Consider the following 18,653-nt stretch of genomic DNA (forward strand, 5'->3'; position numbering starts at 1 on the left):
TATATATATATATATATATACATATTTACTATAATTATCACGGACAAACCAATTACAATAATTAAAGAAACAACGTAAAAAGAATTATATAAGATCCCTTTCAAGCACCCCTTTTCACAGTAACGCAAAAATTCTGACAATATTCCTGACCATCCACGGTTCGGGACAACAACGGGGTGGCAAATAGCGTGTCTTCTACTGCGGTGATAGTTGTTATAGGCAGAGCCGATATAGCTCATCACGCAAATCTGGGGAATCTATATTATCGCGCTGAATTTTGGAAGTAACCACAAGTTAGTGTTTCATTCGCCTAATCTCCAACGAATTTGTACCCAGGTTGTAAATATTATGTACCAAAAAGGTAGTGAACCAAAAAGAATTCCGCTGGGAGAAATGTAGTTATAAATAGTTTTAAAGTCGCCAAAACGAGATTTGTTTTTTGAGAACAACATTTTTCACATTTTTTTTTAAGTTTTTACTTCAAAACTAGGCTTTTGTTATTGGAGTAATCACTATCCACCTGTCTTCAGTTATAGTTTATTTTCTTGCTATCTATTGTAATGCCGGGTTTTTCTGTCTCTTTTTGACAACATATATTCTCTGAAAACATTCAATTTTGTTTTTAACCGACTTCAAAAAAGGAGGAGGTTCTCAATTCTACTGTGTTTTTTTTGTATGTATGTTACGCGATGACTTTGCCATTTGTGAACAGATTTTGATAATTCTTCTTTTTTTGGAAAGAGGGTACCTCCATAGTGCTCTCACTTAATTTTGAAGAAAATCATCCACCTCTAAGGGTGGCTGTTCACGCATGAAGATTCATTTTTATAAATAGCGTCTAAACTTTATTATAAGGAGCAATTATTTTAAGGCTTGATTTTGCTATTCTCAAATTCAAGGCGTTTTTCTCTCAATATACTTTGAGTAGTGAGAACCGATTTTATTATTTCCTGTATCAAATTCCGTTTAGTGGCGAACTAGGGGATGAATCCGGGTTAGCGCACTTTCCGGTAACCGATTTTGTAAAAGTCACTATATTTAATTTAAATATGAAAGCGATAACTTTTAGCCGTGTTAATTATTTATTTTTGTAAATATAGCACTTAGCCTGACACAGTTTGAAGGGAAGACAAAGAGCAAAGCTATAATAGTGCTGCCTCACACACTTGACATAATCTGAGGGGGCCAAAAGAGAATAAACTTAACTAACGGAGTCCTTGTCACAAGGAAAGCCACAATTTTTGTAACATTATTTTAAAAAGCTAATTGTGAACCTTTTCACATTTCACATCATCGCATTTACACTAAATTATAAACGGTAAAATTAAAATATGTATAGTTAATTACCATATATTTCTTTCTAAATAATTAAAGATACTACAAGATTGCTTAAGATTCAAATTTAAAATAACCATATAAGAATTTACTCAATAGGTAGTATTACTATTTTTGATACAGCACGTGTATGGAATTTACGATTAGAAGTTTGTATTTCTACGATCCTTACTTTATTATCATTTCCACAACGTAGGGGAGGACTGTTAGGATTAATCAATAGGACCACAGTACCTTCTTTGAGATTAGGCAGATCCTTTCTCCACTTTGTCCTTATATTGAACGATGGCAGATAGTCTTTAGACCAAACCTTCCAAAAGTGTTGCCTTACTTGTTCACAACACCTCCAATAACGAAGCTTGTTCATAGATATCTCAGTTAAGTCTGGCTGGGGAATTGATATTATAGGACCCATGATAAAATGCCCTGGAGTTAGAATGGAAAAGTCTGAACAATTTTGATTTGTCAATGACACTAATGGGCGTGAATTTAAAATACCTACCTAGACAAACAGGACAACATATCCTTTGTTAATAACACTATTTAACACTATTGTGTTTTGAAGATTGATTAATCTCAAAGGGACCGCAATAGTCCATGCCGACCTCGAAAACTCGAGCAGGAATTACACGGTCTCTGGGTTAACAGTCCATCAGTTGTTTAGAGGCTTTTGCCTTATGCCTACAACAAATAACACATTTGCGTATTACGCTTTTGACTTCTCTTACTGAATTTATAATGTAATATTTTTGCGACAAGCTACTCAATACAAGCTTTAATCCACCATGCATTAATGTCAAATGTTCTTGTCTTATAATGAGCTTAGTAATATGACAATGTTTAGGTGGAATAATAGGAAATTTATTTGAAAAATCCAGATTAGAATTATACAATCTGTCCCTAACGCGACAAATGTCAGAAGCATTTACAATGGATTTAACGATTTCAATGAAGTTTTGATATCTTTTTTTTTGCTAAACTTTCAAGTTCTTCTGCAAAGACATCACGTTCAACTCCTTTAATAATAGTAGTCAACGCTTGTCTAAACTCTTCAAGAGAAATTATTCCGTCATTTGCATTGTATTTTTTGCATTTGTTTACAAATCTTAACACGTAAACTATTACCCGTACGGCCTTTTGTAAATTAGAGAACTTTTGAAAAAATTGATGAATTGGCTGTTTATGTACAACACAAATTTCATCAATATAACTATTAGAATGAAGTGGCTTTTCAACATCCAACATATTACGAAGATTATATTCACTGATTTCAAGCAAATAAACAGGCCCAAGCTTCCACAGTGAATTGTCCATAATTTCGTTAGGATCAGCGCCTTTAGAAAGAATATCTGCTGGATTATATATAACACAGGAGTGAAATGCCAAAATGAATTATTGGTAAGTCGTGTTATTTGCTTCACACGATTTTTCTATATCTATGGCTGGGACCTTTGCAGGTGATGTACCTAGCCAGTTAAGTACAATTTGTGAGTCACAGAAAAGATGTATCTTTGAAATGTTTAATAAATTGGATATATAAGAAGCTAGTTTAGTCAACAATAATGCTCTATTCAACTCTAGCTTAGGTATTGTTAATTTTGAATTAATGCCCATTTAGAATTACTTTATAAAGCGTAGTTTGATCGAAAGACGTGAGTCGAATGTGATTGGATGGTATCAATCATCTCCGGCCGTAGCACAACGAGAACAAACCAATTGTAGAATACACGACTTGAGTTCAAAATGGCGAAAACAAATTCCTTTCCTTTGCGAATTTATTCTTGCTGAAAACCACTGAAATAGCTACACTGTATTGAGAAATTTAGACTAACGTTTCGGCACCATGTAAAAGTCACTGTATATATAATTTAAATATGAAAACGATAAGTTTTAACTGTATTAATTATTTATTTTTGTAAATATAGCACTTAGTTTGAAGGGAAGAGAAAGAACAAAGCTAGTGCTGCCACACACACATTTTATGTCTTTGACAGATTTCAATAAAACTTGGCCAATAGACGTAATTCCACGTACTTTTGAGGTCGGTTTTTTTTAGTACTCTGTACTGAGATTATGTTTTGATATGGTTTTGATACACATGTCAATTGGTCTTTGTATTTGGTACTGTGTGTAGAGCTAAATAATAGTTTCATTTATGTCTTCTACTCACATACTCTGTGTAGATAGACTCACTGGGAGACGTATTGCCTTGCAATTATCTTACCTAGTCATAATTCGGGGAGACACTGCTACCATTTAGGGTATCCTGATGCGGAAAGCTTATTTCGTCCATTTGATGTTACCCTTGTACCTTAATCTTTTAATGTATTCTATCTTTCTACGCAATAAATAAAGGTCATTATTACATAACTGAGAACCGATTGAGAAGAAAAAACGTTTATACACTGTAAATAAGTTGGGTCAGCGCCCTGAGAGACACCATCGGCATTCTAACAAAAGTTGGTATAGGTACTATAAGAAACGTGTAGGTGATTATAGACACTGTGATAAAAAGGTCCTAATTTGGTGCAATTTCTTTTTCAGTGCCAGAAGCAGAAGGAAATATTCTATCTATGGTAGATTTTCGGTACTGGCGGTGTGTGATGAAGCGCGATTTGACGTGTCCGAACAGCGAGATCAACTTCTTTTTGTACACCCCGTAGGTATTTATTTATATTTTTTGTCTATTTTTACAAACACTGCAGCAACTTAATACGCTTCCTAATACAAACAATGCAGCATCGTCGTAAAAAAATAATTAAAGTCATCTCAAACATGATATACCGCTGATACTTTTGTAAAGGAAATCACGTTATTCGTATTCACTATCAGTATCTTTATTTCAAACTTTAAATATGCTTATGTTTATTTTGTAACACCTAACAATATACGTCATTATTTTCACTTAAGCGACTCAAAGGTTTAGAAATGGACATACTCGTCCATCGACTATTCGAAAGTTACCATAATCGGGGCATATCCGTGCTTTGATTATACATTATGCTTAACTAGTTAAAAAATGGATACACATTTGTAAACTACTATAAAAGGATATAGAATTAATAACATTGATGAAAACCTTGTGACTGTAAAAAAATATGGGTTTAGATTGCAACCCTGTGGAACGCTTATGGAGATCGTCGATTTTTTATTTCCGTTGTTACAGATTTTTTTTGTTTAATTACCTGCTAAATTTAATATTTCTCTAAGAAAGGTCAAAAAGCTTTGAACATATATCTATCATCTAGGATATATCCGAATAATAATAACTTTTTTATAAAAAAACCGACCTCAAAGGTTTGTGGAATTACATCTATTTGCCAAGTTTTAATAAAATCGGTTAACGTAAAGTGATTGAAATCCAATAAACCGGATTGAAATATTTAAATTATTTTTATGAGTGGAATATTTTCTTCAAATTTGAATGGAACCACCAATAAGGTACCCCTTTGCTAATAAAAAAAGAAGCATCGAAATCGGTTTTCAAATGTCGGAGTAATCGTATAACAAAAATGGAAAAAAGTCGAATTAAGAATCTCCTCCTTTTTGAAGTCGTTTTTTTCTTGTTCGCAAATGTTTCGAATTGTTATTTGTACATTGGTTCTTTGTACGGTGTTTTCATAATCAAATAAAAAAAAAATCATCACATTGCGAAAGTTATTGGAGAAACAAATACCATTTCCAACGAAATTATACCCGATGATTTAGTAGCAGAAGAGCTCCTTGTTACCTTACCTATTTCTGCCGCCAAGCAATAATGTCAACATTACCGTGTTCCGGTTTTCAAGGGTAAGGGTACTGGTGAAAGTACAGTTTTTTTTCTTTTCTTTTTTTTTTCTTTTAGTTAGTAGTTTTAGTTACATGGGACTTGTCAACGTATGTCCGTGCGCCTCAGATCTTTGCGATTTAAGGCTTTGAGTGGCACTGCAACTGTTATGGACAGGCGTGTAGCTTACCATCAGGCGCACGACTTGTTCGACCCGTCAATAGATATTATAGAAGAAACATATTCTTTTAGCGGGCAATGTTAGATATTAATGAGTAGAAATCGCCGAATTAAAGGAGGTCAAATACAAATTAATATCCTGTGCAAACAACAGCTCTTACGCTTTTGACAGTCTTGTTGTAAGTCGCATAGAGTTGAATTTAAGTTTTGAGCGTAGCGACACGCGCCGTTGTCGTTAGTGACTATCTGTAAATACCAAAGCGATCTTATGTATATCAGTGTTCCGTGGGTAGGGAGCGGCCTTGGAAACAATGGGTGGACGTGCGCCACAAAGACCTGCTAGAGGTCTACGGCTGGAAGGAGACCAGGAAGAATGTACTCATAATCCATGGGTTTAATGGGACGCATTCGAAACATCCAATGAGCTACATTAGAGACGGTGAGTTGACTATCTTATACGTTACACTTAGTATTTGGATCACATTTATTATATGCAGTACTTATTTTATTCTTAGTTCAGGAAGAAACAACAAAATTGCTTTCTTAGTGTTTAACGTAATAGCCTCCTTTAAGTTTCGGTCACTTGGTATACGGCGTTAATGTTGTCGAGAGATGATTTTTGTTATTAAACTTGCACAGCCGATATTGTACCATAGTATATAATTGATACCAAAAACCACTTTAACGGGATCTCTTTATGTCCACAGCGTATCTTTCTCGCAAAGATTACAACGTGTTCGCGGTCGACTGGTCGCCGCTAACCAGATTTCCCTGCTATCTGTCTTCATTATCTAACATGAAGTAAGTGTTTCTTATGATACTGTTTATGTTTTTCAATCAGTACCTTCAAGCACCTCGTCGAAGCCTGGTGTGCTTTCGTTGTTTATGACCAATTCTGAAGAGCCAAAAACATAAGTGATACAAAGACTATGCGAAGGCAAACATGCAATTAAGACTCGCAATGTTGCATAATTTTTATTTAGACTAAAATATGATAATCAAATATAAGTGAAAGCCTTTACGTGATCGCAGATTGCGTCACGTGCTGCAGTATCTTATCGTGTTTTTAAAATAAATGGAGTAAGACTCAACTTACATTACTGCGGAATATAACGATAGCACTTTTTTTTTGTACAGAACACAATGAACTTTAAAGCCAAATGTGTAACATAGAAACTAGATATTGACCTCCGTGGTAGAGGTGTCTTGCACACCTGCACACCTGTTATGTTGCCCACAAGTTGTTCGTCCCGTCACGTGGTATTGGTATCATAAAAAAAGATAACCTCATCTCAAGTTTCTAACTTATTATGTAGTTTCTAACTTACGATAAACGAGGAATCGTGATTTGTCGATTATTGTGACAAGAACAGTACCAACACTAGTACTGGTAAAATCGGGGTGCGTTTAAATCAATTGGTTTATTTGGAAATAGAACGTGCCAAACAAAAGTAATTTTAGCGCATACAGTATCCATTTATCGCTTGCTTGTGGATATGTAACATTATCATGGTTCGTTTACTGCGAGCGCTTCCTACTGGCAATTGTTTACCTATATGGCAGTGTCGTAATCTTAGATTTCCTTTTTCAAGCTGGGAGAGTCGAGTTCCTTTTAGCTATTTTTATTTTTAAGGTAATATTTGTTGAACTATCATATTAAGATATCGCTGCTCTTCAAGAATAGTTACACAGCTGTATTCAGAAAGTACTAAATTCTTATATGAATGAGACACTGAGGTCTTCATTGTTTAAAATAGTCAAGAGACGACAGTAGGCCCGCGTAAGAATAATTACATTTGCATGCCAAATACGCCTAATTTTCTTTGAAATCCTCTTCGTATTCTAGATATTTGAATTAGGCCACTGTTCCAAAAAACATAAATTTATTTTGTATACTTAGTAGATTGTAAAGATACTAGCTACCTACTAAACAACTACAAAAATATCGTCGTGGTAGCCTAATAGTTTGATCTACTGCCTATATAAATAGTAATAATAATAAATAACGCACACACTCATAACCCCGCACCCGTGTCGCGGGTGCCATGGACACACAAATGACAACCACAAATTATACCCAAACTCATGAGAGAAATAAATGTGGGCAATACAAATATTTCTCTCTGCGTGGCAGACCAGCATGGTAACCGTTCGGCCACGGAGGCACTTAATCACATGCTATCAAGCAGAGTTATCAATATTTTGCTATTTAGCAGACGACTTGGGTTCGAATCCTGGCTCGCACCTCTAAGTTATTATATACTTGATATAATTGCAAATTTATCTATATTATTTTTATTTAATTTATCTATATATTTATGCTTTTCGGTGAAGGAAAACTTAGTGATGAAATCTGCACGTCAAAGAAGGTTAACTACCATCGGAAAACGTGTGAAGTCCTCAATGTGGTGGACTATGGCCTAAACCCTTGCCTGAGAGGATACCCGTGTCTAGCAGTGAGACGTAATCTTTTTTTTATAACAGCCCAGCACTAGGGTGTATAAATGGGTTGATGACGACGACTAAACATATTAGTATTGTTATAATATAGTGCCGTTGATTTTGTCAGTATTTTTAGGATATCTCACGCCGTACTTGTGAATTATTTTTTAACCGACTTCAAAAAAGGAAGAGGTTCTCAATTAGACTGTGTTTTCTTTTGCTTTTGATAACTCCGTAGTTGTGACCCGATTATGACGATTTTTTTTTGTTGGAAAGAAGGTACCTCAGTAGTGTACCCATTTAAAATTGGAATTTTCCACCGCCAGCATTAAACTAGGCGATGAATCGGGTTTCGCGCACTTTCCGGTAACCGATTCCAATAAAACTTATAATGCCAAAGAGATGTAATTTCACGAACTTTTGAGGTCGGTTTTTTTTAGTACATTGTACTGAGATTATTCTGTGTCCTAAAGTTCATTTGAAACTTCACATTTTTCCCTCTCTTGCGACCTCTACAATATTAGTATTTCCTTTAATTTCCAGATTAGCTGCTCAGTGTACAGCCCAGCTGTACTCATACATCACAAAAGCGGGTGCTTTGGCTAAAATGATCACTTGTGTCGGCCATTCACTAGGAGCTCACATTTGCGGGATGATCTCAAACCATCTTACAGAGAAGCAATACAAAATTATTGGTAAGTTTATAACTTATAACTTCAGCTAATCTTTTCGCCTTTTCGATTATCATATCGTTATTTATTATAATAAGATTATTATAATTATCATATCGTCACCGTACTTTCTCAAAATCGTATCTTAAATCACAAAGTTACTGAAATGCAAAAAATGGATTCTACATAAAAATGTTGGAGGCTGATTTCACATCATATTCACACACAGGCCTTTACCTATTCTTAAAGTAATGCATCCAAATTAACACCCTTGATAAGAAATTTAAAATAAATAGAAAGTTTTGCCATCTCCTGAATAGCCTTTATATATAGATTATATATAAAGATATAGATTTGCCACTCTTTATAAGATATGAGTTTGAGAAAGTAAGACGTCGATATGACTATTATTATTATTATTATTATTATTTATAATATACTTTATTAGTGCCTGAAGACCAAGCTCTATTATTAATATGTCTTACCGATCCTCACCTACGGTGCGGAAGCATAGACGCTCACTAAACAAAATATGCACAAGCTAGACGAGAAGTCGAACGATCGACCAAATCAGTCAGGAAATGGTGGCAAAGAGGAGCAAAAAGGCCAGTAGGCAGACCACCAGCCCCATGGTCGATATCGTCAGATTTGCGGGATCGCGCTGGATGCGAATGGCGCAGGATGGAAAATACTGGCGCAATAAAGAAGAGGCCTATGCCCAGCAGTGGGTTGAGGTTGGCTGACCATGATGATGATGATGATGATGACTTACATACTATCGTTAGTGCATAATAATATTCAATTGTCAAATGCTTAATGACGAAAAGTGCCCCTCAGAGTAATTGCGTTTGGCAGTCTGAACAGACGACTGCTTAAAGCATATGTTCTACAATGTATTGATTGAGCTATAGGTACTGAATATTGTGACGACGACAGATTATCTTCATTGCAGACTTATATGTATGCATTGAGTGTGCATCGCAAATTTGGAATCCCTGTTACGATACTTACTCTAACAGCATTGAAAAAAATTACTGGATTTTTAAGTTGCAAATTTAAACTGCCCCATTTGGAGAAGATACATACACCGTTGTGAAAAATTTCATCTGTTACCTTTATATCTGCAGAGAAACATAGCTGATGCGTGTTTTCTGCTGAACATTGCACAGAATAAGATTGATTGTCCAGACTTCCAGAGCTTCTCAGTAACATTATAGTCAAAGTTCCTGTTAAAAAGTTTCGTAAGCATAATTTGCTTCGTGTTCCATTTAGTCATACTAATTTTAGAATGAATAGTTGTCTGCCAAGATGATTAACACCTAGGAAATGAAACTATTTTTCCGGATTTAAATCGCGTATATGTTTATTCAAACAAACCGACGTTTCACACAGGTGAAACGTCGGAAAATGGTCACGGTTGACTGTTAACCGTGACCATGGGACCTGTAAAGGGCCCGAAACGTCGGTTTGTTTGAAAAAACAAATATACGCGATTTAAATCCGGAAAAATAGTTTCATTTCCTATGTATAACAATCGCGAAAACCTAAGAACTCAATATGATTAACACCATTTAACCCACTCAATGACGACAGTCGCATAGATCTTTTCTGTACCAGCTGTGTTATGAATATAAAAACTATTATGACTAATAACTTCTTTTCAAGTAACTGATAAAGCAATTGTTGTGTTCCCATAGAAGTGTTTTTCAGTTATTTATGGTAGTGTTATTTTCTTATTTTTATATGTGGAAACTTTTAACTAGCATCTGATTAATCATATTTAAATCCATGCTGTAAAAGTAGCTGTAAGCTTCCCCAACAAAATGAAATAAAATTCAAAGTCCTACCGATAAGTCGCTTGTACAGCACATTCAAGCTGGTTTGGACTTCACACATCATCGAAGAAGTAGGTTTACCTTTACCGTTACATGCAGTTTAGTCACAAAATAGGGAATAGCTAATTACAAAAAAAGAGCTAAAATAAAATATCAATGAGTACAGTTTAATAAACAGGTTAAAATAGATACAAGAAAAATTATTATAATTATATGACGTAATTTGGCACCATATCAAAAATATGTTTGTTATATTTTAAAGCTGAGGTTTCTTAGGTAATGCCAGAGTTACAGTCTTGGTTTCTAAATATTGATTAATGCCGTCTTCACCTCTGCAAAAGAAATTGATGATATAAATAAAAAGATAACTCAGTTTATCTTCAGTTAAAATCTAGACTTCAAATGGTTTGATTCAGCTATTGATTTGGGATGAGAAGGAAAATTAAAATTATTTGTTGTCATCACATTTTGTAATGCAGATACTTACAGTTCCCTTCCAAGACCCGAGTCTCTGAAGCCACCGAAAGGAGTCTGACTTGTGACGTGGTCGTATGTATTGATCCTGTAATTAAAAGTATCATTACATATTATCGCGTCTACATCCCAATAGATATCCCCTTGCCATTCAAGCATACTCCCTTACGCTCCCTCGATATGTAGGAAGTCACGTGCAATATGTAAAATTTTGCGATAATGTGCTAAGTTTCGGTATAGGTATATAAGACTGTACAAGTACCAGACAGATCCAGCGCGAACAAACTTGGCAAAAGTCATGGCCGTTGTAATATCGTTTGTGATGACTCCAGCAGCCAAACCGTAGTTGGTGTCATTGGCACGGTCAATGACTTCTTCAAACGTGTCGAACTTAAGGATGCTCTGAACGGGACCGAAAATCTGATACAGAGTAAAATAAAGCCAAATGAAATACATATTCGATTCCTTGATCGTCACTCAAAGATAGATGTATTTAAAAAAATTAAATTCTTGTTTCGGATCTAAATCAAGATTTGTTTTTTCAAACTTAGCAACGTTTTGGGTCCTTTACAGGTCTCATAGTAATCGTGATTATTATAATTGGTCGCCGTGACCATGGGACCAGTAAAGGGAGCAACAGGTTGGTTTGTTTGAAAAAAGAAATATACGAGATTTGGATCCGAAAAGATACTTTCATTTCGAATGTATAACAATCGCGAAAACTTAAGAAACGTTTTTATTTTATAAAATATTTTTTTTTTTAATTTTACTGATGTCTTTAAGGAGGTGGATCCAAGTATATGTTATAATAATATACACTTATTGTCTAGATAGACAATAGATACACTTGTTATCTTCTGTGAAAATAAGTATGTAACTTGTATTATAAATGTATGTCTTATTTCAAATCCAATTAACGATACAATCTGAAATTACTATCTCACACAATACATAAATTCGATAGACAGTTAACTGCCTTCTGTCACGTAAATAATTAATAGTACCGCGAGAAAAGGTAGCATATAAAATTTCTAATCACATATTACAGTAGAACGCATAGAAAAATACTGGGTGTAATCGTTAATTGTGTCTAGGCTATTATTCGGTATAAGAGATATCAAAAACCTTTAAACTGATCTAAAAAATATGTTGAATAACGATGAGATATGAAAAACGACATCAATATGTTTTTAATAGTAAAACTGGAAGTATCCATAATTTATACATAACAAACAAAATTAGAGTTATGTTTTTTTTCTTTAAAAAAACTCTCCTTTAATATTTTCCAAAATGAAATGCACGAACTTTCCAGCGCCGATATGAACCACTGGCCACTTATATGAATGTTAAATTTGAGAATAGAATGACTTCAATCGTCTTTTACCTTATCAGTGTCGATATGAACACTACTATCGTAAATTTCAGCCTCTTTAGCGATCCTCTAAAATGTCCATTCAATGTAATTTTGTAATAGGCACGTTGTTGCATAAACAAAACATAATGAAAATAAATAATGAACACTACGTGTAATACAGCTTTATTTGAGAATAAAAATACTACTTACTTCTTCCTTAGCAATTTTCATGTCATCTTTGACATCAGCGAAGACAGTAGGTTTGATATAATAACCTTTATCTCCAAGTTTATCTCCTCCAGCTATGCATTTTGCTCCTCCTGCTTTGCCGGCTTCAATATAGCTCAATACTTTGTCGTACATTTCTTTGTCGATCTAAAAAAATGTAAGATCACTTACGTATTCTATTAATATATATACGCACACACACCCACACACCCACATATATATTACGTATTAATACGGGAAGCATACACTACATACACAATGTTGGACGTACAGCCCGTTATTGTTGCTTAAAGATAAACCCTTGCTATAAATGTGCCGCTGAATTTTTTTGGAGATGCTACTGTTTTGTTGCACTCTATTTTGTGCACGCCTCTCATTATCTCAGAGCGCGTGAGATACTTCAAAATTAACGAATGGTTTTTATTTGTTAAATGAGTTAAATGAAACTAATATACTAAATGTTAATCCAAGCTTAACACAAATAATCAAATTAGTTCATAATTGTGGGGATTTAGCGTGCATAAATGTAAAGACAACACATTCAAAAACGGATGATTTAGATTTAGTAGCGTGTCTTCAGCATTTATTTCAGTGTTCAGTAATTAGATACTTATATTATTAATAAGAAACTTAGATGTATATTTCAAAAGTTATCGTAGTGTCCAAAACGTCGGTAAATTTAAAATCCTTGCTTGATTTATATAATATTTGTACCTATAAATAAATTTGACTTAGAATTAACATTTTAAATTTTTATTGAATTGATATTCAATTACTTTTTGTGAAATTACTCCACTAGTTTGTTATAATTATTAATACAAAGATCGAACAATCAGAAAAAATAATTAAATTAGAATGAACATTGAAGGGCTCCACCTCCGGGAAGAATCAAATAAGATTTTATAAAGCCCATATCTAATCTGTTAAATAGCCAGGATTATTCAAGCCCTCGTTCATGCTATTTGTGTATTTATTTATATGTCATAATACCTGTGGTCCCTGTTGAACGGCATCGAAGGGATTGCCGACACGTCTTTTCTGTGCAATTTCAGCTGCCTTCTTGACGAAGTTATCATAGATTCCAGATTGTACGTAGGTCCTTGTACCAGCACAACAGCACTGGCCAGCGTTGGCGAAGGCGGCTGCATGAGCAATTTGGGCTGCTTTTTCCACTGAAAATTGATAATCCTTATCTTAATGGACTAAATATAATTAAAGGCCATATTGTTTTAACACTCCAATTAAAATGTTCCATGTCCTAGAATTTCTAAAATCTTCACAAAAAATAAAATCACAGTATCCAATGAAGCATAATTCAATATTCATACAGAATTTAGCAGCAACTGACAATAGACCAATAACGAGACGGTTACACAGCATGATGATGGATTGAAAATTAGAGCTAAACTCACCATCGGCGTCATTGAATATAACCAACGGACTTTTGCCGCCAAGTTCCAAAGTCACACGTTTCAGGTTAACAGCCGAAGCGGCACCTAGAATTATTCTTCCAACCTGTAATATGTATTATTTATTTAAGTAAATTACATTCTAACATATTCAAGCGCTCTACTTGGGAAATATCACTTGTTTTGGCAATCGAAAACATTGTCAGAAAACTGCTTGTGTTTTGAGATATACCTAGTCTGTTTAATATCATACTCATAAGTGTTATAAATAATCGTCTAAATACCTCAGTGGATCCAGTAAAAGCAACTTTGTCCACATCAGGATGATGGGTAAGCGCAGCCCCGGCTGTAGGACCATATCCGGGTACAACATTCACTACTCCCGGGGGAAAGCCCGCTTCTTTAATTAAAGCAGCTACTGCAAGTGCCGTTAATGGTGTCTGCTCAGCTGGCTTGACGATTAATGTGCAACCTAGGAATAGTTTTATAGTATTTTTAAAGGATGTTTATCATCCAGAAGTTATCAATTGCTGAGAAAAAGCTTTCCAAAAGCTTTTTTTTATGATAACAAGTAACGGGACGAACAAATCATTCGCCTGGTGTTAAGCGCCATGCCTACAGCACTCAGAGCTATCGCAAAGATCTGAGGGATGCTGGCACCGCGCAAGACATAAGTTCAAGCCAATGTGCCTGTAATTTCACCAGCACCCTTATCCTTCGCAATCAGAACGCAGTAGGTAATCTGCCATCCGTTAAATAAACGCGGCTAAGTGATAAAATATTTTTTTGAGATATCATAAAAAACCATAACTCAGTCTTAGAATATTGAAATTGTTGTTAATGATATTTCAGCTATGCATCGTTAGGGTAAGTTCCGATAAGTCGAACACGTTAACTAATTCTCACTGTTTTTAAAAGAGAATTATGTACTCTATTTATTGCTATTTTAAACGGTTATTTGACCATTTGTCACTTAGCCTCGTTTTAGTTAGTGGACGGCAGTAATACTCACATTACTGCTTGACGGCAGAAATGGGTAAGGTGGCTTACTTCTCTGGATGAACTCTTTCACAACGAGCTTTATCTGCTACTAAAATCTTTTGCTCTTCCTGTCAAAGATGGCGTGATAATATAAAATGACAAATACATGTTTCGGTCCAAGCAGAGGCCGTAGCGTGGGTTGGAATTCGAGCTCGTACCTTCGAGTTGTTAGGAATTTATTGGCGTTATTTAATTTATAATAAAAATTTACGATGAGCTTCTTCACTTCAAAACCCTCGGAAAACGAACGAGTGAAGTCTCCAACCCGCATTGGGCCAGCGTCCTGTGGCCTAAAACCCTCGCCAGAGAGAAGACCCGTGCCCGGCAGTGGGACGTATAAATGGGTTGATGATAATGATGACGATGAAATATATTTCTCAATAATCATATTTTTGTGAATGAAATGCGAGGTAATAAACGCTTCTAGCGCTATGTTTTTGATTATACCTTTGTTAACGTAAATCCAATTGACATCCAAAACTTTGTTGTCATTATCAACCCACTTATACAATAATTGTTTGTCCCAAGCAGATTCCATGTTTGCAAAAGATTACCGGATACCTCAATGGATCGTTAATTTAACGATTTCAGTTATCGCTTTGTCGTGAATCAATTTGCACATACCTGCAGCTAAGGCCGGGGCTATTTTCCATATGAACATTGGAATGGGATAATTCCAAGGTATTATTTGGCCACACACACCCACGGGCTCCTTCAGCGTCATAGACAAAACGTCACCATCTGAGAAAAAAAATTTCGTCCATGAATCCGAGGAGTCGATTACCGTCTTTAATTCCTCTCGTGTATAGTACCTAACATTTGATATTTCATAGGGCGTGTATTAGTTAGCTATTATTATATCTATTATTGTTGGTATGTATTAATGATGAAGTCAAGCATTAATTATTTATTAACTATAAAACGTAACTTTTAATTAATCATTGACAAATATCAAGCAGTCATTGTACATTGACCTAAATTTTAACCTCATCATGATCACGTCTCTTAATAATGGAATCATAAAACGCGTAAATAGTCACAACGAGATAATGATAACTTCAAATTTGTTCATAGATGTGATAAATTCTCTGTTTTCCTGGAAATTATTGTTGACTGTAGATAAAGAGAAAAAATAATAACAGGAAATATACATTGTACGGTGGGTTCATTCATGCGCAGTTTCTTTCCCTTGCTATACGGAATTTTAATCCTTAGTTTTTTAAGACATTGGGATTGAGATTCATTGAACTTTATACCAAACTGACCAGCCGTCTACTGGTGTGTCCTTCTTAGTCGATCTCAAGATCAGATATTAGTATTACCATGCATTACAAAATAATTATATCTATCCAAACTTTCTTATTTATGGAAGTTATAAATTACCTGCAGGAATTGTATTTCCGTTGATCTTATCAGCCTTTCCAGCATAGTATCTGAGTACACTGGCAGAGAAATAGACCTCGTCTTCAGCATCTTTGACTGGCTTCCCGCAATCCAAAGTTTCAAGCTCTGCCAAATAACGAGCTTGTGATTCTAGGAGTTCTGCCAGTCGCAGTATGAGCCGCCCACGTTGCGATGCATCCATAGTGCGCCATTCTGAGTAGCGGTGGAACGCTTTTTTTGCAGCTGCAACAGCTAAGTCTATATCAGCCTGTAAACGGTAAAATGTTCAAAAGAGACGTTTAGGAAACTGGTTTCAGTCTAAAGTATAATAAAAAGGTCTTATCGTCAGGTATTTTTGAGTTTTAGCTTGGTGTTTATAAAACTATTGAGTGTATGATATTTAATGATATACGCAAGTTTCCTTATGATCTGTTTGTTTTGCGCATTCACGATAAGTTTCATTTATTATATTAATAATTGTATTGTACCTGTCTTATTCCATGGCTTCGTTGCTTAAACAGTTTTTAATTTATGAATTTCAAAGAATTTCAAGAGTAGCCACATTGTTTCTCTGTGGTGTTTTATATTGTCCGTGGTTATTTAGAATTCTCACCTTATCTCCCTCAGCTATTTGCGCAATTACAGTTTCATCTTGAGGGTTGATTGTAGAAAAAGTTTTCTTGCTAACAGCGTCCACCCATTCGTTGTTGATGAACAACTGCAATTAGAAATTAATAATGTTAGAAATAGTGTCAGGCAATCAGAAAATGTTATCTTAAATAGGAAATTTGAAAAGAAATTGAAGCCATGTTTAACCTCCCAAGGCCCGTGTACATTAAAACGCACTATCAATATGTGAAGTGATTCAGATCCAGACAATATTATTCCTATGATCACGTAAATGTCCAGTGTAGATTATAATGAAAATACCGCAATTAAATTTGGCGCTATATGACCATAGGGCATCTGCAAAAATACGTTTTACGTATAATATGCCACAGGGCATTCTTGCGTGGTCTGTAGCGGGTAATTATTTAGTATATTTTAAAGTACACATGTCAGCACATCAAGCTACACATTGACGTATCTTGTCCCGTTGCGCTGGAGGCGATTTTCGAACAAAAATCTGTAGTCTGATGTGCCGTTGTCCGTACATTGAGTGTTTAGCGCTATTTCCATTGTGGTTTGCTGCGTAATTAGGAGACCAAAGCCGTTTAATTAAAGATGGTTTCCTAAATTGGCACAGTTGGGAACAGAATCCAAACATTTAAAAATATTAAAAAATATCTTACAGTGATCACACCGGTTTATACAAATGTATTTATATCACTTTTATTTTTTTCTTTATCTATAGGTAAGCAACATTGTAAAGCGAGTGATAAAATTAGTCCGTTTATCGCATTTAGTTTGATATCGAATTGGTATTATGTAAGTGAAACAAATTTTTATGTTATGTACTTTATCAAATTTTTTATTCTTACAGAGTTAGAAGTCTGAGCAGGCTTAAAAAGTATTGATATTGCATATTGTAAAAAATAGAATTACGTGTATATTTGGTTGTAAACTAAAGTTATGGCTGGTTAGAAAAATACACCAGGGCAATGTAAAATTTACCCCGGGGAGCACCCAGAATACCATACATTTAGGGTACACATATTTTTGAAATGGCAAGGTATATTATATGTAGCGTAATTCGAATTATTAATAATAGTAACGCACAATATAAATTGCCTATCCATACAAGAACTATTACGAAATCTTTGAATGTATTTGACATCGAAGAAAGTGCATTATTTCAAATTTCTCGGAATAATAATTTAATTTCTTTAAAATTTTGGAGGTAGATTGGAATTAAATTTTAAAACCGTTAAAGCGAAGTATTTATATAAAACATCCAGAGCAAAGTATTTTTTTTGTTTACTAGGAACTAGCAACCAATTTACTGATAATAATGCAAACATACCGAGTTTAAATATAGGTAGACGAGTTTGTAAGAATGCGTAGGAAGCCGGCTAGATCGATGCGCAAACTGTTTTGATTCTTGAAGAAATACTTAAAAAACCATTTAAAATAAGCGACATTTTATACAAATTTAGCAAATATGCAATACCTTAGTGTATTCTACGTCCACTTTCACCATTTCTAAAGTTTGTTCCAACTTGTTTATGGCTTCAACACGAAACGTCCGTCTCACTTGGTGCCTCACAGCAGACTAAAATTTAAAAATGGACGTTCAATAGCTACTACGATTTTCCATTTAACATTATTCACCATTTCTACAATTACGCCATATGTATGACTATATATATTTGTCAGGTAAAAACTGGTACACGTGTGGTTATTAAGGCAAATTGATTTGATATATCGAACATTGAATTATGCAACTTGTGTCTTTATTATAATGTAATAAGGTCAATACTGTTTATGCTTTACTGTTTCGGTAATTAATCTTTATCAGAGCTAGCAAACTATAGCGTATATGATTGTATTTACACAAACTAGAAAAGTAAATCAAGACTTAAAAAATATTTCTAT

At 34.7% G+C, this 18,653-nt stretch overlaps 2 protein-coding genes across 2 annotated transcripts in view; one reads left to right on the top strand and one right to left on the bottom strand.

Moving 5' to 3' along the window:
- Positions 1–18,653, top strand: part of LOC113226768 (phospholipase A1-like) — a 32,306-nt gene that overhangs the window by 9,991 nt on the left and 3,662 nt on the right. The window contains exons 2-5 of the mRNA XM_026459499.1: positions 3,880–3,994; positions 5,575–5,720; positions 5,989–6,082; positions 8,267–8,418. Coding sequence (XP_026315284.1) covers positions 3,880–3,994; positions 5,575–5,720; positions 5,989–6,082; positions 8,267–8,418 — 507 coding nt within the window. The remainder of the gene's footprint in view (positions 1–3,879; positions 3,995–5,574; positions 5,721–5,988; positions 6,083–8,266; positions 8,419–18,653) is intronic.
- Positions 10,388–18,350, bottom strand: LOC113226767 (aldehyde dehydrogenase X, mitochondrial-like). Its single transcript, XM_026459498.1, has 11 exons — positions 18,229–18,350; positions 16,732–16,836; positions 16,119–16,386; positions 15,360–15,476; positions 13,979–14,166; positions 13,698–13,800; positions 13,276–13,457; positions 12,268–12,432; positions 10,966–11,123; positions 10,717–10,791; positions 10,388–10,561 (listed from the first exon to the last, which is right to left on the bottom strand). The coding sequence occupies exons 1-11, from the start codon at positions 18,256–18,258 to the stop codon at positions 10,486–10,488; spliced, it is 1,467 nt and encodes a 488-aa protein (XP_026315283.1). The 5' UTR covers positions 18,259–18,350; the 3' UTR covers positions 10,388–10,485.

The sequence above is a fragment of the Hyposmocoma kahamanoa genome, unplaced genomic scaffold (assembly GCF_003589595.1).
Source record: "Hyposmocoma kahamanoa isolate Upper Pololo Valley unplaced genomic scaffold, ASM358959v1 202, whole genome shotgun sequence".
NCBI classification, from domain to species: Eukaryota; Metazoa; Arthropoda; class Insecta; order Lepidoptera; family Cosmopterigidae; genus Hyposmocoma; species Hyposmocoma kahamanoa.

What these genes read in the sequence shown, in the direction of transcription:
- LOC113226767 (XM_026459498.1), bottom strand. Translation starts at nt 18,258, where the DNA reads ATGGTGAAAGTGGACGTAGAATACACTAAG. An exon ending in TGGACGTAGAATACACTAAG is followed by an intron (nt 16,837 to 18,228) that starts GTATTGCATATT and finishes TTCTAATTGCAG; the next exon opens with TTGTTCATCAACAACGAATG. An exon ending in CGGAAATACAATTCCTGCAG is followed by an intron (nt 15,477 to 16,118) that starts GTAATTTATAAC and finishes TTTTTTTCTCAG; the next exon opens with ATGGTGACGTTTTGTCTATG.